The following is a 25388-nucleotide window of genomic DNA, read 5'->3' on the forward strand; positions in this document are numbered from 1 at the left end:
TTATTTCTGGGTTAGCGGAGTTTGTAACCTGATGCGTATGTAACTTGAAGTGTATGTAACCCGAGGTACCATTGTAATCTTTTGCCCAACATAGTACTTGAACCCATAACTCAGAGATTAAGAGGATTATGCTCTACCAACTGAGCTATCCGAGATTCAGTTTATTTAAGGGACTAGAACCAAAACGTTTTCAGTACTTTTACACTGGCATAACTAGGTTGCAGGTTGAGCTGTCACTATTAATATTATCATCATTATTACTAGTTCAGGTCACGTATATGACTGGATGAAACAGAATGCTGTGAAAAATCTGTTGTCAGGTGAACTAGGGCTATTGAAAGATCCAGACTATAAATTACTGAATGCTAAATGGGCTTCATAGGGGGGGGGGAGCTGCAGAAGGGTTAATTGAAACCCAAATAGGTATGTAGTGTGCAGACAGACTATATCCCCAGGTGCTTGCTTTCCCTTTAGGTCTGCCCCTGCTCATGCTGTTACCTTCCATTCTTGGGAGATGTGTTGCAAAATTCCGCACAGCAGCTGGCTTTGCTTTTGGAACATTTTAATTTCCAGACTTAAAAAAGAGAATGCCATGCAGTAGACACCCCTTGCAATAATATTTTTGCGTGCTCTATTCTCAATTTACATTTAGGAGATGGTTCTTCTTGCTTTGGTTAAATGAATTATTTGCATCACATGGCACTTTCCCTAAAGTGATCATAAAAAGGCTTTTTCCTATTTTGATATCTTTAAATCTGCTATATAAGATGTGAACCATTAGATAATGTGTTTTCTTATCATTCCAGGCAAAGAGCATCACAGTTAGAGTCAAATGGCAGCTATATAGAATTGTTATAAAGTCCTTGAGGGGTTTTACATATTAATAACATTTTACCTGTTTGAGTTAAGCTGAAATACTACAGCTTGTGTCACAAAGGGAGCATAAGAAGCTGTCTTATGCTGTCTAGTCTAGAGAAATTAGTTGGATGGGATGGAGGATAGAACTGCTACGCTACTTCACAGCAGGTATTTTTGGCCTCCTCAATATTTTTTGGGGGAAGGGGCCTGCCCCCCTCAATGATGATGAAGATAGTGGTGATATTGACAAGACAGGTGGGGGAAACCCATGATGCAATGCGTATCACAGCTTCAGTGGCCAGCTCCTCCAGAATGCTCGACTTCCTCCAGATCACAGGATGTCTTGCATGCATCACATGCTTGACATCACACACACATATGACATGTTTCTGGGCCTCCTCAGTTTTGGGGGCAACCTGGTATCTCTCCACACTTAGTTGAAGCATTCCATTTCTTCTTTTCATTTGTGTCTTTATCACATCTACATTAAATATCTACTGATAAACTATGTAAAAGGCTTGATGTGATTGTGCACATGATTTCCATCAATATTCTCTTTGTGCAATGTTTTACTGGTGTACACCAGGGCTGTATTTGCTTATTACGGGTAGAGGATATAAAAGAGCCTCGTTTGTATTTAATTCAGACGTAAGAAATACAAATAAAATCAATTAAAAGTAATTTCTATTTCTATTAATTCAGATAACATAGTATTAATATTACTGAAATTATAAAATTATTTCTTTCGGAATTATTTTGTTTCTGTTTTAAGATTTGCACTGCACTGTATTTCTTGGCAGTTTCTGAAAGCTGAAACACTGCATCAAAGTTCACGTGGGAATGGGGAAGACATTTGGCCAGCTCTAAAACTGACAGGGAAGTTGTCCTCCACTTTGCACCAGCAATGCATTTGTCTCATTTATACCCATAAGTCTCCCATCATCTGATTAGTGCTCTTCTACATCCCCCACCTCAGAACCTTTCTCCCTGTTCCTTGCCCCTATATCAACTTTCTTGGAAATAGGGTACCAGTCTCATGAGCAAAGGAACACAATGAAGAAGAGTTTTCTTTTTAAAAGCAAAAAAGCACTATATTTAACAAGAGACCTAAGATTGGTTCCCTATTTCCAGTCTTTTCAAAACATGGCAGGTCAGATACCCAAAGGAAGTACTAGAATCCCTAAAATTGTCATGCATTTGAATGCAAAACTCCAAAGTTACACATGTTGTAAGTTCAAAGAACATTTCAAAGGATTATAAGCAGACTAATTAATGATCTTTGGACCCCAGAATCCTAGTTCAGAGAATTTTAAAGGTGTTATTTTTTCCTAGTCTTTGACATGGATGACTCTTGTCTGATCTTCTTGAAACATGGCAAGTGTTATGCCCCTATGGAGTAATATAATGTGTTCAATTTTCATGGTAGTTGAGCACAGAACTCCAAAGTTACAGGCAGTATTAATCTGGTTTAGACTCCATTGAATGTAATAGAAAGCTTATTGGAAGTCTCCCCATTTTAAATTGCACCTCAAATGGAGACTCTTTATCTAATCTCTCTTTAAAAAATTGCAGGTGTGATGCCCTGAAGTAATCTAAATCCTTCAAATATAGTTCTAGTCAGCTTTGAAATGCCATGAATAATAAAAAAAAACCGCTGTGTGTGTGTTCCCTTGAAAATAATGATGTCCAAAAAATGAATTCCAAATTAGCTAAATACAAGTGAAAGTTTTACAAAAGGAACAAATTTTAAAAAATAATTTCCCCAGTACACATCTTTAAGATATATGTGCAGGTTTGCATTGATAAAACAATGCCAAATCCAGTCCTGATGTGTTTGTATGTATAGTTGAGTCAATATGGATTTTGTTTGAGCACTTGTGTGCATTCCTAAAACAAAACACAAACTTCATAGTTGTGTGTATGACCACATGAGCATTGCAGGGTAGCTTTCTAAAAAATGAACGTCTACGTGCATATTAGTAACAGTGGGGAATGCAAATGCCTGAAATAACTTAGATGAATTGTTCATGCTTCCATTCTGAAATTAGTTATATATATTATCTTAATGGAATAAGAATTCAAGAGCAGTGGAGCACATGGCAGAGACCACACATAGTAAAGGGATAGAACTGGGAAAATCTGCTCATCTCTTGGTAGGACATCCCTCCTGTTCAGCTACTCTAAATCAGGTGTCTTCTCCTCAAAGCTCGTCTTCGAGTCAAAATGTTGTTCCATTACCTTCTAGTTAACATAATATTCTGGATATTTGGAATTCCACAAAATAGTTGGCTGTTTAGTGCAACTCTATCTTCTGTAATAGAGAATGAAAAATGGTGCTCTGCATTCATAAGGCTATTTGCTAGTTTGACAAAAATGAACAAAATAATGTAAAATGTAAGCATTAGCTATGATTTGCAGCTGAGAGTACAGACAATATGTAATCATTTACTGTCTGAAATGGTATTTTGGAATGAGCTGGGATTACGCTTTTGTAAAATGCAAGATGTTTTCTAGCTTCATTAGAGCTCTGTGAGATTAACTAACTAGTTCACCAGATGCATCCCAGAAAATCTCTATGGGCTGTGCCCTATATTTGTAAGCTATTATGTGAAAACTATTATTAGGCTGGTTATTGGCAGAGTTATTATGAGAATGGAGATGGTTAGGGAATGCGGCTTCAAAACAGAGTGAACATATAGGCTAAGTATCCAGTTTGGTACATCATACCCCAAATGGAACCCATAATCAATGCAGGCAGTTTGTAGAGGAGAAATATGCAACTTTACTGGAGAGCCAGTGTGGTGTAGTGGTTAAGAGCGGTAGTCACGTAATCTGGGAAACCGGGTTTGTGTCTCCGCTCCTCCACATGCAGCTGCTGGGTGACCTTGGGCCAGTCACACTTCTGTGAAGTCTCTCAGCCCCACTCACCTCACAGAGTGTTTGTTGTGGGGGAGGAAGGGAAAGGAGAATGTTAGCCGCTTTGAGACTCCTGAAGGGGAGTGAAAGGCGGGATATCAAATCCAAACTGTTCTTCTTCTTCTTCTTCTTCTTACTTACTGCAGAGAATCCAGAGAGCTGCCCTGAAAGTTGTGTTTCTGTTGCAGCGATTTGCACAGCAAATTATGTTATCTAGGGATAGTTAGAAAGTACCTTCCCAATCTCACAAGCCCATTCCTGTGATGATCAGAAGACAGTGGGCAATAGTCAGCTTTGTTTTACCTGGTGTAGAACTACTGAAATGAATGGACCTAGCTTAGTCAAGGTTCATTCATTTCAAAGGGTCAACTCTGAATAAAAGTTGGCTGACTAGCATCCACTTTCTACACAATCTGGTGCAGGAGGAAGAAATTCATAGGACTTTCAGGGGCACTTTGTGGGGTGGGAGAGTAATGGTTTTAACTGTGGGAAGTGGGAGAGTAATGGAGTCAGCTGTGGTGACTTCTCTGCATTTTTCATTTTTAAACAAACAAACTTTTTTATAATTAAAGTTAATGCTTTTCCAGACAGGTAGCCTGGGTAGTCTTTTGCAGTAAAAGCAACAAAGAATATTGTGGCAATTAAACTGCAAAACAGCCCAACTCAAAGCCATCTATGGCTGCAATTCTAATCATACCTACTCAGAAGTAAGTCCCATGTAAGTGGTGTTAGACTTGCAGCCAAGCTTGATTTCACAGTTTAGTATAAACTTGTCATCCTGCCTTAGGCATCAGGGTGGGACAATTTAGGACCCTGAAGATACTTTGCTCTTTGTTTCCTGGATTGTATTGCTTACTCCTTCACTCAGCTGTAATGCTACTTAACCACATATAAGTCCTTTTTATTGTAACATTTTATTTCATAAATGCATATTTCATACAAAAAATAGACATCTGTATGTGTCTACTGAAACATAATACTCAAGCAAATGTGTGTTGCAAATGTGAAGATTTGGCTGGGAATGGGGCAAAACTTTTAAAGCAAATATTCAGGGGGTGGATGGTGAAAACTGAGCAGTCAAATCCAGATGTTTCTCTCTCCTTTCTCCCCCAAGAGCCTTGGACTTTAATGGAGGAGCACAGATAAAGTCTACAGATTACAAAAGAGATTGCTTCTTCTAATGTGATAAGAAACACGATACAGTAAAGATACATTGCATGGGTTTTTAAAATTCGCAAAAAGAAATGTATTAAGTCTCCAAAACATGTTTGTTCATTTTTTAAGCTTTTTGTTGCAGAGCACTTGTATTTCTCTAAGACCTGTCCAGGGTCCTGAAATATCTATCGCTGTCTGCTCTCATTCTCCGACTTGTTAAGTTGCTAAACAGTCACTGCCGGCCCTTGTTGTTTGCTTGGACTGCTGCCCAGGGGCTCAGCCACATCAGGCAGTACAGGATAGTTGCTTATTCATGCATGAAGCAAGAGGCAAGTTTATTTGGTGGCCCAAATGTTAGCCGTACCTGAAATAAGCAAGAGGGAAAATGTTCTCCAATAATTTTTATCATGTATATGGGGTGCTTCCCCTACCTATCTGTGTATATAATTAGTAAAATAATCAAGACATGTCTCTGTATCCTGAACACCAGAATGGGACTGGGAGACTATAGGGAGGCTTATTTTTGCACAGTCATTGGGCTTGCCTGCTTTCCATTTATAGCCTTTCATTCTGCAGTTAGATTGGGTCTAGTTTAGGTTCCGAAAGTTCGTGTATTTTCTTTTATTAGTATAACATGCAATGTAAGGCTGTGGTACCCAATTATAGCTGCTTTCCTCCAGCTGCACACCAGCAAGCATCTGCTAGACCTTAAAGAAGCTGCAAATGGCTTGCCTGGAATTACTCCAGTTCAGCAAAGCTGTATCTTGCTGCATTTGTGCTTTTCCCTTGAAGGGACATTGTGCATAGTCACCTCCTTTCCAGCCTCCACCGACCCAAACACCCCAGCCCTCTATAGTTGGTCTGAAATTCCACTTCTTTTGAAGCTGAACTGCCCTGAAATACATATGCCATTAGCCTGACTGATCACACTGAGCTTCCAAGAGAGTCTGCCTTTTGATCTGCACTGCTTTTGTTTTGCCCTCCAGAATCTTGTAGTGAGATAAGTTTTTCTCGTTGCTTACTTGCTTAGATTACTTTCCTAAGGGGAATTTAAAACAAAATGTTCCAGCAAAAATGGTGATGCAGTCCTCTGAAATATTTAAAGGATGGAAGTTGAAAAAACATGGAATTTTGTGTGTGTGTGTGTGTGTGTGTGTGTGTGTGTTTGGGAGGGGGAAGAACTTGAGCAATAAAACAGCTTTTCATCTTGTCTGCATCCCAGAATCCCTCTGGCTTTTTCCTTATGAGACCTTCTTACCAGCTTGATGGCAGTGTACTTTCTAATGGCACTTCCTTGTAGAAGCATTTCTCCTGGTGTGGGTTCAGGCAGAATGAATCTGTTAACATCTGTAGTCTCTCCGAGGATCAGTGCCCTGAGCTAGAAGGGTTTTGTTCCAGTTTTATTATGCAGTACTGTCCCTTGACTTTGAAAGTAGCTGGAAATATAAGCATCAAAGATTAAATGCATAGGAGCCTTGCCTTTCCCAACTCCCTGGGAATGGAAGGCTTTTAGAGGAGTGTTGAGCTGGCTTTTATCCTACCTCTGGCAATCTAAAGAGACTTGAAAGAGAGTTGACGAAGTAGAATCCTAAGCATTAACCTGCTTGTGTAATTTGTGTCTGTGCCATTGGCCTTTTACATGGCTCTTCTCACTCTGTGGTGGCGTTAATTCTAGGGATCTTTGCTGCCACAAGCTGTGAGTTGGGCAGAAGCTGGAGCTCATGGGTTTCTCCCACCAGTCTTGCCAATAAAATCTTCATCAAATATCTTTAGTACATTTGATTTGACACTCCATTTTGCCAGGGAGTTCAAAAGTGTGTTTGGTCAAATAGGTCTTCTGTACTCTGTGTATCCCACAATTAGCAAATTGACATGAAGAACGAAAAAGAAATGGGGACAAACTTACACTGCCTCCCTGATAAGCAGGCATGGTACTCTTAGGATTGAAGGAGAGCTGAAAAACCAAAGGCAGTTCCTTCCACCTCATTCAGAGCTGCCAGGGTGGAACAGCAGGTGGAGGGGAGCTCTTACACTATTAAGAAAAGAGGAAAAGGCGGAGGAATGTAACAAAAAGGGGAAAACCCCAGGCAATGGGGGTAGGAGTGGGAGCAAGGAGCAACATGACAGAGTAAGAGCTTAGCATCCAAGGCACTTGGGACCTCTCAGGTCTTCCATCAGGGAGTTTCAATACAGAATGTTCAACCTCTTATTCTACTGTTTCCTCTTTCCTTCCACTGAGTACAAGAGACTTAACTTCTGTATTTGAAATTCTCTGATGGAGGATCCGAGAGGCCAAAAACACACTGGATATTTCCCTCCCTTTACCCTTTGCTCGCTCTTTCTTTCTTTCTTTCTTTCTTTCTTTCTCAAGCAGCAACAAATCTGCCTCCCACTGGGCACAAAGGGAATAAGCTACAGCAGCTCTTGTAGTTTTCACTCGTGTGTGTGTGTGTGTGTGTTTAAGGCATTGGATCTTTCAGGTTCATTTGCCAGAATGATCCATTTTCAGCCTTACCAGTGTTTATGCTCCAGCATCAGTAGGACAAGGGTCATAAATTTTCTACAGTAGTGGAGAGGTGGAATCTGATTTTGGATTACTCTTTCCAAGATGCTCCCCATGGTACTAATCTTAATGGACCACAGAAGTGAAAGTCCAATGAGAGGATATGGAGGGCGTGGGAGTGAGATGGAGTACATGCTTTTCCAGAGTGTTTACAAGTTACAAGAACTGAGAGTTTGAACTGTCAGAACTTTGGCTCCAGTTTTGGAAGACGTTTTTGCATCCTAGGTTGCATGCAGAGGAAATGCTTCTGTTCTAAAATCTCATTTATTCACAACCGCAGAGCAATTTCCTTGAATATTATTAGTATAATAGTGAACTCTGCAGGTTAATTGGAAAGCCAATCTTTCAACCAGTCTGAACAGCTCAAATGAAAAAACATATTGCTCTCCTCCACAGTGGTAGCTTACTGAGGAGGAAATAAAAGGAAAAGGAAGCAGATGCATCTTCATTTGCAGATTATTTACACTTTGGTGTGTAATGGTACCTCCTGAGGTACTTCAGTCTACTCCATCAGTGCTCTTTCTTCACATAGATGCTAATCCCAAATACCAAACATCTTCCTGACAAGTCTCTGCTAATCCCCAGATAGGCACTGTGCTACTTTTCTAAATGACAACGGCTTACTTATTTTAATTATGTCCCAGTTAACTACATTATATGCTAAACGTTTTGGTAAAATATAAAAGCTGTATTTTGCATAGCAGCCATTTTATAAGCCTTTCAGAACTAAAATGACAAAAACATTTAAAGAGTGCATGCACCCACACCCACACCCACACCCACACACCCTTACACCCCTACATCTACTCTTGGGAATTGTGTGTATGTATGTTTACTGTTCACATTTACATTCCAAAGATTCACAAGTGGTGTCTTACATAGGCATATATAGAAAGCTAAAGTGAGCAAGTCTCCCAGTACACTTCCATATATTCCCTTCCAAGGATCATGTGCAAAGAGAAAACATTAATTCACTCATTGAAGTGGATTTAGAAGATATGCTGAGATGTCCTAGACTTTGTGAGCATGTAAAGAGCTGCTGACTGTATTGTACCCTTTGGTAATAGATGTAAGGTTGCATTTTAACTGTAGGTCTCTAGCTGTCAGCTTACGTCTAAAGGGTAACTAGAGGTGAGTTATAACTTGCTAAAGAATGGTACCAGCATAATGTCAGAACAGATAGCATTTACTTTTGGAATAAAATGCAGACATACATTGCTCCTTAATTTCAATAGGATGGAGCTACAAACAATGGTGAAATGCCAAATGCTTAATTGCACTTAAGCAGTAAAAGTCACACTAATTTTAAAAAATGAAATGTTATTTCATATCAGAGTGATTCTCTGGAATAACCCCTGCCCACCAAGTCTTATGTACAAAGCATTGCACTGCCCCCATTGGATTCCACAGCAATTTGATTTGTGATTCTGTGACCATAGGATGAACCAAGATTGGGACATACATACACTTCCCACTCATGAATTGAACATGTTTGATCATCTCTGACTCATTCACTAGCACGATACACATACAGAATTAGTCATAAAATATAGTTGGGATTTCTGGGTTCCTAGCAGGTAGCTTGATCCCAAAGAGAATCTGACATAAATGAACTCTGGAGCAAGCGTTGTTAAAGATGCAATTGTGCTTGACTTCATTATGTAGTGAAACTCTAATTGTGGCATGGAAATGAATGTTTGGAAAGGACAGAGTAGATAGAGCTAATTCATGATGCTATACTTGGGGCCTGTGCTAATTGTGGGCAGATTTCTTAGTTATACAGCTGACAAGATGTGCCATCACTTGCCAGTTGTACAATTTCAGAGGCGCTGGGTGCCTTACTATTATCGAGTGTTTATATAAAGCACCACAGCAAGTTCAAATACTGAAGGTGCATCATTTGAAATATAGACTTGCTCAAATTCTTAGCAGATACTGCAAGATACAGTAATGAAAGAGGAAAGGATACTAATCCCGTACCCCCTAAATAAGAATATTTTGCCATAACACATTTAATTCAGCCAATCCTGAATTTAAGCAGAATGTCCACTCTAAATCATTCCCTTTTCCTCCCTGTAAAGAGCATGGTTTGTTAGGACAGCTGGTGTATATCTGGGTTTCTACATGCCATGTGGCCATTGTCAACTGTGCCAATAACATTGTGTCTACTAGTTATCATCTAAACAGTGACCCATGTTTACTCCAGCTGTTAAACATTTGATCAGTCCTTAAGGAACAGTTGATAAACCACACGGGAAACTTTGAACCAATTTAGGTCATGCATCACAGATTTCTCTTCATTCCTTTCCCCAACCATCTGTTGTCCTGGCACCATTTATTCCTGAAGCAAACAAGGGAAACTCCTAACCCATGAAAAGCAGTTTGTGCTGCGCAAACTCCTGTTGCCTTTGAACAGAGCCCATCTAAATAGCTTGATTCCAGATTTTTATTCATGTTTGTACACATTAGCTAAATTAACATTTAAGATGCTAGTCTTGCTATTAGAAGCAAAATTCATTGGTTAACTCTAATTGGTTATTTTCTTTTAACAGTGGACGTGGTGGTTTGATGCCCAGAAATTTTTGATGTGTATTTTTCTTACAGGGTTGCAGATATATGGGCATTGCTGTGCAGCAGCCTCTCAGGGCTACATCTGTACTACACTCAGCCTTCCACCACAAAGCCCCCTTTAGATAGTGGGAGCTTCTGGTAGGAGCTCCTGGGACTGTTTCTCTCTCAGGGCCCTTCAAGGAATCACTGGGAGAGAATGGCCACTTCCGCCTTCCCCCGGGGGGCCGACTGTTGCAGCCCCTCATGGATTGGCCACTGTCCCTGGCAGCTGTCACACACAATCTCAACCAGCCGTTGGGAATTTCCTCAGCTGGCTGAACTGCAGGGCAGGACTGCCTGCCAAAATTCTGTATTTAAATGAGCCAGTCAGGATCATCCCACTAGTGGGCAGAGCCTTGTGAGTTGGTTTCTCCTGCTCTGGTCCACCAGTGACACTGACTCCTTCAGCACAATCATCAGAAGAGCAAACCCTCCCATGCTCCTGTAATTTTACCCTTTTTGTTACATTCTAGGTAATTTGTTTTATCATGTATATTCACTATAACTTGCTTCTCAGGTTTCTGGTTTAACCATATTTGTTTCCTAGGTTTCTTGTTTAACCATGTTTTTGCCTCCTTGTACCATCTGACCTTGCTCTGGTTGCTAATGGTTGCCATATCTGGAGCCAGGAAGGAATTTGCCTGCAGAGAGATTGGCCTATCTGGAGGTTTTGCCTTCTCCAAAGCAAAATGTCACAACTTTTGGTGGTTAAGGCATTGGGTGGAATCCTAGTCATCAAGCTTTTGGGTGAAGTGGTGCATCACCCAGACCTTATCCAGTGGCGTATTCAGTGTACCCCATTAGAGGAGTCTTGATGCAAATCCCTGTCCAGAAGCCAGGTGTGGGGTAGATGGGCCATAGAGCTTCCAGTGGCAGCCTGAGGATGGCCACGTCCATAGACTGCTATTTTGGGGAGCCCATAATCCTTGGCACAACACTGTTAAAAGCTTCAGCCCTCTGGCAGGAGGCTGGAATGGATATTCACCCAATGCCTGAGCAAAAATCCACCTACAATTGGAATCAATAAGGTTGTGGCCATTTTTAATCCAGATTGTTGTCCGCTTGAGTTTGTTCAATAACACCATAGCTATAGCCACTCCATGGATGGCACTGGGACCACAATGTCCTGTGACTCTCCCATCTTGGGTTCTGCAGAATATCCCAGATTTTTTACACAGTCTGCATGTGCTAATGACACATCTTCGGATGTCATATACCTGTGCCGTAATGTATATGAGTATAAGAAAGCACACACACATCCCCACACACCTACAAAATCAGTCTGGGGGAGGGACCTTTAACACTAAAAAGCAAAGAAGTCTGAAGTGAAGAAGGCACAGCAGTTTGTTAAGAAGTATGCCAGCACTGCCAAATTATGGGGGGTCTTGGGGGGCATTAAAAACCTTGGGGACATATTGAGTCCACAAGCAGCTACTTCTGATATAAAAGATTGAAGTTAAAAGGAGAGCTTCCAATCACCTCTGGTATGCAAGAGAAGAGAAGAGAGAAAGGGGGCATATAAGCCTAAGGCTCAGCGTGACTAATTCACGGAGCAGGAAAACTCAATTTTCCATGGGAGCTTGTGTTGTTAATTTCAGAGTGCAGTGTTTCTGAGGGAAGCTTTGGGAGCCGTTTATTATGCATATATATATATATATATATATGCATATATATATATATGCATATATATATATATCCATAGAGCCACTTTAGCACAAGTACTGAAAGCGGTTACAACCTGGAACTAATACCACATGAGGTGGCCAAAGGGCTGAGGATAGACATTTAGAGATAGCATTCTGAAATAGGTCTCAATATCACCATATAAAGTGGTAACTAAGTCCCATTGAAATCCACAAGAAAAAATAATGTGAGTTAATTGAATTAACCTTAAGTGTGACTCACATTCTCTGTATTGCACTATGCTCTATCTTGGGGGTTGGCAGATTTCAGGCTTGTGGGATCTACTTCATGTTTTACTAGAGCCTTAAGATCCGCCAATGGCAGCCAGGTTGGGGAGGGGGGAGAAGAAAGATACACAGACTTAGAATGAATCCCCGGGTTCTGAACTTTCTGAGTACCAAAAAATAATTTGAGTTTACATGGCTCCCACATATTTTTGTTTAGTCCTGGTTACTCTCCCCATCCTGCATTTCTTTGTGCCTTTCTTTATATCTATTCCCTACCTATCTCCATTTTCTTCATTTAAACATTTCATCCACTTAGAGTCAGAAATTCCCGTCAATCTACTTCAGACCACCCAGAGAGCTATTAGTAGATCCCAATCAACCTTTGGGCAACCCCCTACTCAGTCTCTCTCCCTTTCACTCATATATCCATGAATTAACTGTGTAATCCTCTAAATGTTGGCTTAAATATAAGTTTAGTAGACTTCCTCAGAGTCCTTTGGGAAAAGCCCAGTGGTGGAAAGCAACGGCAGAACATTTTTAAGTAAACAAAAATCAAGCAGTGACATGCACTGAACAAAGTTAAATGCAAATATTTTGTTGTAGTAAATTTGGACTATGATTGCTTATGGTGGTATGCAATTATCTGGGTTGCTTCTATTGTCGAACAATAGGCACGCCAAATGTCAGTGCTCAAAGCCGGGAAGTTTATTATTAAAATAATTCTAATGAATTAACATTTGCTGTGTGTTCTGACATGAGGCAAGCATGTTGCTTTATTGTGCTGTGTTGTATTGTACCAAGCACAGCACAGTAACCTCAAAGAAGTTTCACTGCATTCCTTCCAGTCAATAAAGCACTACCTTTAGTTTTAAAGAGACCTGTTCAATTCTTTGCCTTGAAGAAAGCATGAGTTGTGAATCTTTTCTGTGGTGTTCAACAGTAGGGCCTTTCCTGGGGTGAGCAGAGGAACAGTCTAGTGCCTTATTTACTGACCTTTAGATGGCAGATTAAGGTTGAACACCTTTGCAGATTTAATTGGGAATAACCCTCACTGAACACAATGGGTGACATTAAACCAGGCTATACTCCATTGGATTTAATGAACATGATTAATTAGGTTCATCAATTTTGATATGTTTACTCTGAATAAAATTTAATTGAATACCATCCAGTGAAAATTACAGAAAAATCATGACTGAGGAATGACTATTACACCTTAAGCCCTATCACCTTGTATAACATATTTTACAGGAGATTATGTGGTCATGGCAGTCTACTTTGATCTAAGCAGAAGGATGGGCTACTTCACCATTCAGACTTACATCCCTTGCACACTCATTGTAGTGCTATCTTGGGTCTCTTTCTGGATTAATAAGGATGCCGTCCCAGCCAGAACATCTTTGGGTAGGTCATGGCTTCTCTTTATTCTGATTGTTTGTGTTCCTATACTGAATTATGACCATTCCCTGTGCACATGGATCCAAACTGTCAGGATCTGGGGCCAATTCATACATAAATTGGGCATCCCACTGTGTGACTGGAATGCCTGCTTTATTTCATGTTATTGTAGTGAACAAAATTATTTCCATGGTGTTTCAGTAGAATTAAAATGACCTTTAGAGAATCCCAGAGTGTTTCTAGGCCTAGTTTTTCCAATTCATGAAATTGGGTCCTCTGCTTTGTCTATGGATACGGTAGCTCCGTGTCATGAAAACACAGCCAACATTTGATACTTAGCAGGAGTAATGGAACAGTTGAAGCTGATGTAACTACATCCTTCTGTGCAACTGAAATGGAAAATCCAGCACTTTTAGTTCAATCACTGCTATGCGCAAATGCTGCCCAGTGTGATAAACATTGCCATTTACAATATTGTGACACTCCTTATCCCTTGAAGCACACTCGAGTGAGATGTTTACATGGACTAGTGGTCCTACATAGATCTTAAGTGAAAGAGGCCTATTTGTAAGCTCAGTTAATCAATATCTGTAAACACTTTGGAGATGCCCGAGGAGAGAGGCAGCATGCGACCCAAGGGTATTATTATGATGCATTGCTCACCTCATCCTGAAGCACTGAGACCTTTGCTTGCATTTCTCAGGGGAACCTCACAGTTTATTGGTTTATATAAGCACATTTCTGACCATATTGAGGCAAGCTGATTGTTCTAATCCCACAGAAACCAGGAGCATTCCATAGGGACTCACAATGAGGGAGCTGAATGTTAATGTGGAGTTAAGCAGTACAAGGAATGCCTCATGTGTTGAAGCATATGGGAGAGGATTGTGGTGTTGTGCATTCAGCAGCAGTGTGAAAGGGCCTTCTCCTCATGCCAGCATATGCCACACAGCTCCTCTACGCAAGGGAGAACCCTGTAGTAGTACTGTATTTTCTGTTCCCTTCCTAGGTATCACAACTGTCCTGACAATGACCACCCTCAGCACGATCGCTCGCAAATCCCTCCCCAAGGTCTCTTATGTGACAGCAATGGATCTTTTTGTATCAGTTTGCTTTATTTTTGTTTTTTCTGCCCTGGTGGAGTATGGGACTCTTCACTATTTTGTCAGTAACAGAAAGCCAAGCAAGGATAAAGACAAAAAGAAGAAAAACCCTGTATGTATTTTTATTACTACACCAACTGATAACCCACATTTTAATTATGTTTCCCAGAAATGAGCATTTTGTTGTCCTGTAGCTGTATTAGAAGTGGAAACCATAGAAGGTTTGCTTGATGACCAGGGAAGGGAAAGAAAGGAAATGGCTGATCAGGTTCACATGATCCTTTTTTATACCGGGGTTGGATTTGATAGCCAGATTCCAGAAGAGTACCAGAATACCAGAGTACCAGATTCCAGAAGAATATCAAGACTGAGTGACAAAATCTGACAAATAGCTATACATCAAATCTCACAGTTAAAGGAAACTTAACTGTTACTGACAGGAAAATTGACCACTTTTATTTGGTCCATTTTCTGTTCATATGCATATCTTCTATTGTGTTTAATTGCTGTAACCACGGGAACAAACTAAATCCTAGGTACACTTTGTGGGAGCAAGCTGCATTGAATTCCAGCACAGGATTGGGCTGCATGTAACATTTAAAATTAATCTGCCTGGAATTATGGTCCCTCTCTTTTGGAGCATGTATTTTCATCAACCAGCTCATTTGGTGATGGCTTGTGAACTCTGAGGCTGTGGTCAAACTGCTTTGTAGCCCAGGCACAGAGAACAGTTCTGGTTGATTGAAAATAACAGGGCAAATCAAGACTATAGATGTGTGTTTGTATTGTTCCAGTTCCCACCAAGGCACACCACAGTTTCTGATAGGAGTAGCCTTTTGGAATTGTGTCTACAGATATATGGGGGGTGGAGGTTAGAAGGCAGGCCTGTAACGTGGGGCATCTGAGGAATGTGACCCACTGCCTTTATGGGTCTTCCTTGGACTCCTTGCTAATATTGAAAGATGGCAGCAGGGAAGTTACCTCAAGATGACCTACCTGTACCCATAGAAGTCTCCTCGCTGATCCTATAAACCTGTTGAGTCCTAGAAGCATTGTATTAAGGACAGAAGGAAGGTCGAGAGTATGGACATTACTAATCTGAATTTCAAAATATGAATGATTTCTTCTTGTATCTCTTCCCCCTGCCACTTTATTCCCATCTCTTTTCTTTTCACTGCCTGTATTTTCTCCCTTCTCTCTTTTCTACCACTTACTATTATAAGTTATTTATTTTATAGGGTGTTCTATTAGCACTATTATAAGTTATTTATTTTATAGGGTGTTCTATTAGCACAATGCTGTCCCTCCTCCCTTTTAATGCTGTTGTCTTAATTTGTGTAATCTGCATTGAAATCATTGATAAAAAGGCAATATATAAATCTCTTAAACAAATAGTTTAAGAACCAAGAGATACTTCTACAATCTGCAATCCTTGTTCACCATATTGTGAACAAGGAAGGTAAAAGGGTAGAAACTAATGCCTATAGACCTTGAGGAAGAACATTATCTACTCAAGACTAGTGGGTCTTTCCCCTTAGTTAGAGGAGCAGAAAAGAAAATGCTAGTATTTGACTGTCTTACTCACAGTATGTTTGCCTATCCGTGGAAATAACTCAGAACAAACCACAGAACCCTGAACTGTCAATCTATTTTAAATTGGATTTCCAAGTTTTGTTAACTCAGATCCTTCTTTACATGTTAATCGCTTTTAAAGTTCTTATAGAAAATTCTATCTTAAATCCTTTTTCTATTTCTATTTCTTTTGACTTGCTATAGTTTAGAAAAGTAACTTTAATTTATGATACTTTTTGTCTCCTTTCCCCCCTCTCTACCTTTCTTTAATTTAAAAACCTCTGATTCTTTCTTTTTCTGTCTACAAAACCAAAGCTTCTTCGGATGTTTTCATTCAAGGTATAATATTTTTGGTATAGAAATCCACTGCATGTGACTGCTGAATTGAACAACTATAGCTTCAGTAAAGGCTTGTTAGATATTTATGCATTCTACTTGAAGCAACCTTGCAGTGAAGTAGAATGGCTAATATGTAGATATTAACATGAAGTTGATTCAGCAGCCCAAACACTAATTCACTACTGTTTTGAACTTATGATAAGTTCAATGGATTTTAACATGTTTGGATCGCATGCATGAAGAGAGCCTAGTAGTAAAACCAAAGCATTTGTGCTGCTCTCTTTTTTAGTTATTCATGGGATCCAATCCACTAGCTACACCAAGAATCCACAAAAACCCTTTTAGAACTCAGTTCTGACTCTTAATGATCTCATTTAAAGATATGCAAGCTTCAAATCTCTCAAAGATCTGCAATGAACAATCAGATGCTATTGGAATGGTGCCAATATTGTTCTTACACAAACTCTCAGAGTTTTGAAAGGGTATAAATTGCTTACATTCGATGCTGTCCCCAGCTCTTCAGATCATTTGCTATCCAAAATGGCAAATATAGGTAGCTGTATAACAAACTTCAAATATCCCTCATTCTGAAATGCAGATACTTAGTTCTTCTGGGTGATTCCCCCCCCCCCAAAAAAAAGCAGGTGGGAGCCAAAATCTGAGCTTTATTAAAATTATAATTTTACTTTGTTTCAAACAATTTTTCTGACTCCAGCCTTAATTTTAACAATTCACTCCTTTTGATCATTTGTGTGCCAGCTGCTGTTTTTTGTGCAGTATGTTCACCAAAGGATCAAAAGAGATTGTCAGTAAAACATGATTCAAGTGATTCTACATGTACAGCTGCTGTATACTGTGTTGACATTATGAAGCTTTTAGTCAATGGACCATTGTTAATCAAGAGCTGCATGTTGTCAGGAGTGCTTCATAGCAGAGATCATTATAGAGCCCCACCTAACCTATATTCAAATAATTCTTATTTGGCATCCTCTTCCCCTTAACCAAATTAAGTTACCTAGCCGTGCAGGAACATAAAGCATTCTTTTTCAAGAATTCTGCATTTAAATTATCTCTCCCCCCCCCTCGAACTTAATAGTGATATGGGGTGGGGGAGGGAGAATTGTGATTGCCTTCTTATATGAAGCAGTCACTTAAACAAATCTCAGCACTTTTTATTCTGCATTCCTATTTGGAATTAAACCCTACCAAACCGATGCTGTTAAGTAAAATGGGAATTTAAAGACTAAGTGTTGAATTGCTGCTTTGAGAAAGTTCCAGATTAAAGGTTCATCACTGTAACATATCTAAGCATCATGGCTCCCTCATTCTGACATTATGTAGAGCAACCGATTTTGATGGATCAAATGTTAGTTGAAACAGAACATTGTAGCAACGAGCAAATCACTCATTCTCCTCTCTGCCCTTTCTTGCCGCTCGTTTGTCCTAGGCACCTACAATCGATATCCGCCCCAGGTCAGCTACTATCCAAATGAACAATGCCACACACCTCCAAGAACGGGACGAAGAATATGGATATGAATGTCTCGATGGCAAGGACTGCGCAAGTTTCTTCTGCTGCTTTGAGGATTGCCGAACGGGAGCCTGGCGGCATGGAAGGATACACATCCGCATTGCCAAAATGGACTCATACGCCCGTATATTTTTCCCAACTGCATTCTGTTTGTTTAATCTGGTCTACTGGGTGTCCTACCTTTACCTTTAAACAAGTAGAAAAGAAATTGGGTGAGAAGAGCCTTACTCCTGGAATTTATTAGAGAGATGGGTAACCTGTATAAATCCAAGCTGACGCCCCGCTCCAATGGCTGTAGTGCACTTGAGGGGAATTTTTAACATACTCGTGGGCTTTCCTGCAAGTAGAAGCATCCCATTCTCTTCAGTGCCTGGGAATACTCTACGCACGCTCCTTTATGCACACAGAGCATTCCCTGACATGTGCAGGAGGTGGATCAGCCCTGCGTCACTTAAGAATCCATTGCACATCATGGAACTCTGAACTTCTAAAGTGGTCTGAATTCTTTAGTGCCATAGCCCAGTAAATATCATATCATATATATTGTCTAAGGCTACCATGAAATTGTTGTAGTTTGAATGCTATCAGTCAACGTTTTAAGAAATTCGATAAGCAAAAAAAGAAACAAGTATTACATACGATACCAATGAATCTGAGAGGCACTGTAGGGAGAGGACCCACAGACCATTAGATTTTGGGCATTATGCAGTGGCAGCAGTTCAAAGGTAAAAATACCATTCAGTTTGTGAGCATTCACTATAAATATGTGATATCTTTGTCCTCTGTGGGCTTTTCCTTTTGGAAGAGTCATCTCTCACTTCAGATCGATGTAACTAGTCTAGGGGAAAATAGCTTTTCTTTACATCCAAATAAAAATAGAACTTTTGGGTGACCTCCCTAAAAGCACATGTACAAATGTTGTAAATATTTCACTACCTTGTAGTACTTGGGTCTAGTGCATGGAGAATTATTATTTTTTTTGGGGGGGGAATAAATGGAGCCAAGATACCATATACAATATTGTATTTTATTTCATATCCCTGGCTTTGCTGTTATAGCAGAAAAAAACATGGATTAAAATCATCCTTTTCTTTCCTGGCAGAAATGCCTTCTCCCTCATGCATGGAAGATTTGAACCGACAGCACTTTCTGTAAGAAGTTAGACAAGCCTTAAGACGTTGAACAGAACATGATCCATAGACAGAGCACATCAGTAAGACCAATATAAATAATACCTTAGTCTATAGATTAGCTCCAGGTGTTTGCTGCTGTTTTATTCCTCATTTCTCCATAGCAACTGAAACTACAATTATTGTGTACTACAAGATTGGCTGCGGTATTCTAAAGCATTTGTTTGCAGTCAACTGATCATTCCCTACTCTGAATGCCGATCATTTGCAGCTAGAATATTTTGCTGAGATGCATGATCCACCTGAAGAAACCAGAGCCAAATATAGCTCTTGCTATATTTGCTTTTTCACAAATGCAGCAAACATTTGTTTTCCAAGCAGATGTTGGGACATTTTCATTTTTGCCAGTATATAGTCCCACTGTTCACCATGCATTTTTGTGAGGTCAGTGGTATTCCTCTACCCCAGTTGGTTGATGATGATATAGAGTATATCCACAGCTAAAACATGATTTAGAGGTAAATGAACAGCAAAAACACAAAAGTAGTGATGGTGGGAGTGAGAGAGAGGGTGTCTTTAATAAACCGTATCTGTGTAGCACATGTGTATTCAAATAACAACCAAACCCACTTGGGTCAATCTTGAAATTCATTTAGCAGTAGCTAATGGTTTTAAAACACCCGTACAATGGTCAATTATGCAACGTTAAGCACATGTAAATATAACCAACTTTTTTTATTGTCACAAACTGAAAACACCAGTTCATATCAAATAGGTTTGCAACTGGGAATGAGGAATTATATATATATATAAGATATATATATATTATCACTGCAGAATTAACAATAACCAATACAGAGACCTAAGGACAATTTTCCAATGTCTGTATAGTTTTGGAAATAAACATGTATAGAAAGCTATAACTAACTCCTGATCAACAATTGCTCCTTGTCTAATGTGTTTTAAAGAAAGAAATGCACATACCCATAGTTTTTTTTCCAATAAAATGGCTGCACTCAACCTCACAGTAGTTTTTAGTTCCTGACTTCATTAAAAGTGTTTTAGTGTGTGTGAGAGAGCGAGCAATGGTGTTTCTGAATTCAAAGTACTTGTAAAAAGCTATATTTTTTTAGTTAGGCAACTCCCCCATTAAGTTATGTATATCCACTTTTGTTCAGCGCATACCAAAACTTATGCATGCACAAATTGTCATTTAATTCACAGCAGAGCTCTTTAGGTGCAGGAGTGTTTGTGAGACTAAATGTCCTGCAAACGCCATTGCCCAGTGGAGGGTCATAGTGAAAACAGAGTGCTTGTCATAGCAGGTAGTGTCTGTAAAGGAAATATGGAAGAACCCAACCAAGTTCTAAAGGGAATGAGTGTGAAGTGACTTCAGTATGTGGTTTTACATTATCTCCATCACATGCCACTATTGGTTTCATAGCCGCTAAAGATAAATGGACACCTTAGCTAGTGCTCTAATATCATATATGGCATACAAATGCACTGTCACTCTCTCCTATGTTTTGTTGAATCGTTTGTTCTCTCCCTGCCTCAGAAGAATGATTTTCAGACTTTTTTTTCCAAAGCAACAGTGCTTCTTGGAAACCTAACAGTGATTCTTAACAAGATCATTAATGCTGGACAGCTTCCCTAAGGGAAATTACCAAATCTTCCCCTGCAATGTGCACAGGAAATGGCAATGTCATATCCTAGACTGTATTCTCAGTTTGTGAAAGGCAACACCAGAACCCAACAGATTTTGCTATTTCCTCAAGGTACCAGAGAATGCTCCCTCAGAGTCTTCTGTGCAATGCACAGATGTTTAATGGCCAACTCACATTGGTGCAGGCATATCAAGAGGGAGAGCTCACTGAAGATCAGAAGTTTGATGGGGAGCAAACCAATGGGAAACTTGGAAAGGTGAATTTCCACCATGACAGTTCAGCTTCTCCATTGGAGGGAAGGAAATGTTTGGAACTAGCACACTTCAGTCCATTTAAAAAGGAATCTGCAACACTTGCCTTCCTAACAACATTTCCCTTTAACTACATAATCCAGGTGCATTTATGAGTATGGTGCAGTACTTTCTTTGATAACTCCCACCTAGAAAGAATCTGACTGTGAAACATCTCATTGCTGGCCAACACACATTCACCATTGAGTCCCCTCCTGTTGCATTTATGTAATATATTGATGGCAGCCTACATATACAATTATATGAAGGGGAAAAGCCAGTCCCCTTCCAATGAATTTCTAAAATCTGCAAGACCCTTAGACTAACTTAACAGCCACGACCATTTTCTTATTTAACAAAATCTATGTGTTAGAACTATGATTAGCCACAAATGGGTTCACACCAATTTGTTGAATGGGATGTAACACAACAACAATCTTCACATTTAGAAAGACAGAAAGATCATCTCAAGGTGTTACCATGTCTGTGATGTCAACAAGTTGCAACACTTACATGTTCTCTACAACAGCAAAATTTGGAACAGGGAACCATCAAGGAACTAAGAACTATCAGGGAGATCTGGAAAACGTAGCTGTATAATCAGAAAATGCTGCAAGTTTCAAAAAATCCAAGGCAAGGTCAAAGAAGGGCAAGTGAGTGAAAGAGAAGTAATGTGTGCGTATAGAACAGTCAAAAGCATGGATTATGGAAGAACAGAGTCCACGGCGTTTGGAGACAGATACTTTTTTGGCATCTTGAGTTCCAGAGCCTTTTGAATGTGCCTAGCCCACCAGAAACTGCCACTCAGAGGAGATTTCAGTGGATGTTATTAATATGACAGAAGGCTGAACCTAGACTGAGTTTCTTCAAGACACCCAGCAGAATTGAACATAATCTGTAGAGGCACCCAACATTAAATATTCCACTTTTCCAGTGGTTCACCTGGATTTCAGATGCCTTTCCTCTGAGACATCCCCTGTTTTTAGAAACCCCAGTGCTCAAATCTGGAACTTTAATGTGCTTTTCCTGCTGACAAGTATGATCTATTATGTGTCAGATCAATTATTCCTATAGCTCATTCTATCAAAACTTGTAGGCAGCTGTTTCTAAGACTTCCCAGCACACCCACTGGCCCTTCATAATATGACTGAATATGGGTCTTCCTACATGCAAAGCATGCTCCCTACCACTCCAGATTCAATTTTCTTTCTTCTCTCTAGTACAGCTCCACTTGGGCTGAAAGTAGGTTATTTGTTATTTTAATCTGTAGACAAACTACAAGGTATGGTTATGATCCCACACTTTTGCAGAGCTCCTGCTGTTCTTTTGTTCCTGCTGTTGCACACAGCCTGCTCTCTAACTCGGTGCAGAAAATAATCTAGGGAGGATGAACTATCTAGGAGAACATGGACTTTCTGGCCTTGCGTATGGTCTTTGCACACTGATCTGACCTTCTGTACAGAGGGTACTTCTACAAATGCATGTTCTAGTCCCTCCACCCTCCATTATTTCAAGAGACTGCATAGAGAGTGCTGATATGAGTTCCACCTATATAGATGTAGGCTACGTGCAGAGGTTCGAATAAATGTGTGGCACAGGGCAAATGGGCAGCATGACAATCCATCTATGTTTGTTGCTAGATTGTATGGGGGCTTCTGGATTTTCATTGTCATACATAGCTCAGTTGGTAGAGCAAGGGACTTCAGTATCTCAAAGCCATGGGTTTGAGACCCACATTAGGCAAAAGATTCCTGCATTGCACAGTAATGACCCTCATGATCGCTTCCAACTCTTGAATTCTATGACCCTATGCTTTGATGGAGGAGAATTTCATTTAGTCCACATTACAAAGTGGTCCAGACTAATTTTCCAAGTGTGGATTAGAACACAGTTAACACAATGGGACTGTTGAAACTGCAGTGCAGTTTTGGTTAAAAAGTGAATGCAAGTGTGCATATTGTACAGGGAAAATGAGTACAGAATGCATACAAAATTGTGTTTTAGGGGGAAATTGATAGAAAAATATACAAAATGTGCATTTTAAACGAAAAAAATGCATATCATTTAAATGAATTTGCTTTGTGTGTGTATTTTAAAAAATAAAACAAAAATCTGCAGAAAATGGGCCAGAACAGACTTATGATTAGACACACGTAAAACTGAAATGAAACAGAAATATTCTCAGCTATCTACCCTAGTTGTGGCTGGATTATGACAACAGAAATTCCTGTTGCATCTGACAGTATGTACTGGCCCTAAGGCTCAACTACCTACCACATGTAGCCTAAATTGTTACTGGAACAACCTTTTCTATGGCAATGGAATTTTCATTGTGCCATTTTCCCATTCTTTTCCTTTCCCCTCTCACTCAGGGAAGCCCATTGTTCAGCTTGTTATCTATATCCTTATCTGTCCTTTTTCATATCTGCCCATTGTCTGCTAGCAAAACCAGCTCCTTTGAAAATCACTACCCTGACTAGAATGCAGAATCTTTTTCTTGTTCCCGTTCTGAGGGGGAAAGAAAATATTGTGGAGAAACTTAAAGGAACAAGTGGGCTTTCAGAGTTGCAGGTTTCTCTACCTTTGTAGGAGCATGTACAGCTATAAAGCCATACTAGGCTCAGATGCTACAATGTCTGGCACAGATAGATGTGAAATCTGCTCTTCCTCCTAGGTTTGCAAATGCCATAACATGGCTTCAGATGTGCCCCTCTAGCTTAGTCTTGTGAGAATGTGTTTCTTTCTACAAAGGAACAGCACGTGTTTATATGCCAAAAATCCTAAACTGATTTCTTGTTATGGGGCTGGGAGGGACTCCCTATCCTAAACCCCAGAGCACCAGTGTCAGTAACAATAGAGAGCTAGATGGAGACATGTTCTGACTCTGCTGAAGACAACTTTCTACAATATTTGTTGTTTCGTTAATAAAGCACACATGATGCTCAGGTCAGCATGCAGTAAACTCATCTTGAAATAGGATTAGAATCATGAGCTGGAAGTGGCCTCTAAGGTAATATTTGTCTTCCAATGTAGGAAACCCACTGTCAACAACATTTTGTCATCTTCTCTCATTTAAGTAGGCTGTTCACACCACAAAGTCTCTTAGGAGGCGGAAGGGGTTCTTTGGTAGGCATTCATTAGAACAGACTGTGCTTCCAAGACTCTCTGGGGACTTTAGTTTGTTAGCATATCGTTAAATGGTAGAAGTTCAGTCATCTGACAGGTAATAGAAAGCAATGTAAGTAACAAAACCTTTGCTAAACTGGCCTTCCACTCAGCCTAAGGTAATGAGGGTTTGCTTAAAAAGTGGATTTGTGACAAAACCCTCAGAATATAAAATGAATCTTATTAATGGGCACACAATCATACATTGCTTAGCAAAGTGGTACTTTTCCCCACTTTTTTACCAAGTTTGTATTAGAGGTGCACACAAACAAGGTTTAGTTTGGATCAGGATTTGGGCTTTGGAAAAAGGCTGTCTCAGTCTGTGGTGCAGCCCATTTCAACTTCAGACCATCCTACTCTATTTCATCCCTCCATTCACTATTGGAATTAAAAAAAAAAATGTCAACAATTCCCCCCACCTTTTGACAGATGTGAACGAAATGTATAGGAAAAAATACATTGATGAAGCCTGCCAAATTGCAGGATTTTTTTTGCTGGTGACATTTAAAATGTAGGCTTTGTTATTTTAAAGTAAAAGTCCATGGCTTTATTTTATTTGGGGGCATGACTGAATGAAATTTGCAGGCATCTCTCCTTCTTAGGACATGAATCATGTCAAATTCCAGAAGGATAGCTGCTGTAGTTTTGCGCACAAGAGTAGCTATTAGAATTTTAAGATGGATAAGAAAATGAATCACTTAATCTCCTGCAGTGTTTTGTGGACAATTGGCCTTAAGACTGCAGACATTAGATGGGGGCCCCTGGGTAAGAAACCTGCCAAATTATAGGCAAAAAGTCCAGAGCTGATGGACTAGACAGCTTTAAAATTATTTGGGGAGGAAGAACTAAAAGGGCTTTGCTTTCCAGTTGAAACCATTCCCTATAAGGCTATAATGGAGCTCTTTCTCTGCCCTCCCCCTGCCCTCTCCCGCTCTGCCTTCTTTAGCATCCCCACCTGGCATTATTCCATATAAAAGTGATCTTAGAGACATTACTTACTTTTACGACACTTGACTTACTTTTTTTTTATTACTTACATTACTTACTTACTTTTTTAGACACTTGACTGCAGCATTTATTGAAATGTCTGGATTGCCAAGGAGCAGCAGAACACTTCAAAAGTCATGGGTATACAGATCCTGCTTTGCCTCAGACATGTCTAAATTCCCTCTGAAGAACCT

At 39.9% G+C, this 25388-nt stretch overlaps 1 protein-coding gene across 2 annotated transcripts in view; it reads left to right on the forward strand.

The window, feature by feature from the left end:
* GABRG2 (gamma-aminobutyric acid type A receptor subunit gamma2) overlaps positions 1 to 19710 on the forward strand; it is a 61594-nt gene extending 41884 nt beyond the window's left edge. The window contains exons 7-10 of one of the 2 annotated variants that reach the window (XM_082214734.1): positions 13264 to 13416; positions 14420 to 14625; positions 16401 to 16424; positions 17872 to 19710. In XM_082214734.1, coding sequence (XP_082070860.1) covers positions 13264 to 13416; positions 14420 to 14625; positions 16401 to 16424; positions 17872 to 18147 — 659 coding nt within the window. In that variant the 3' untranslated portion in view covers positions 18148 to 19710. The remainder of the gene's footprint in view (positions 1 to 13263; positions 13417 to 14419; positions 14626 to 16400; positions 16425 to 17871) is intronic. The other variant, XM_082214735.1, reaches the window with a different exon arrangement.
* The last annotated feature ends 5678 nt before the right edge of the window (positions 19711 to 25388 follow it).

The sequence above is a fragment of the Podarcis vaucheri genome (genome assembly GCF_965113315.1).
Source record: "Podarcis vaucheri genome assembly, chromosome: 2".
Classification (NCBI taxonomy): Eukaryota; Metazoa; Chordata; class Lepidosauria; order Squamata; family Lacertidae; genus Podarcis; species Podarcis vaucheri.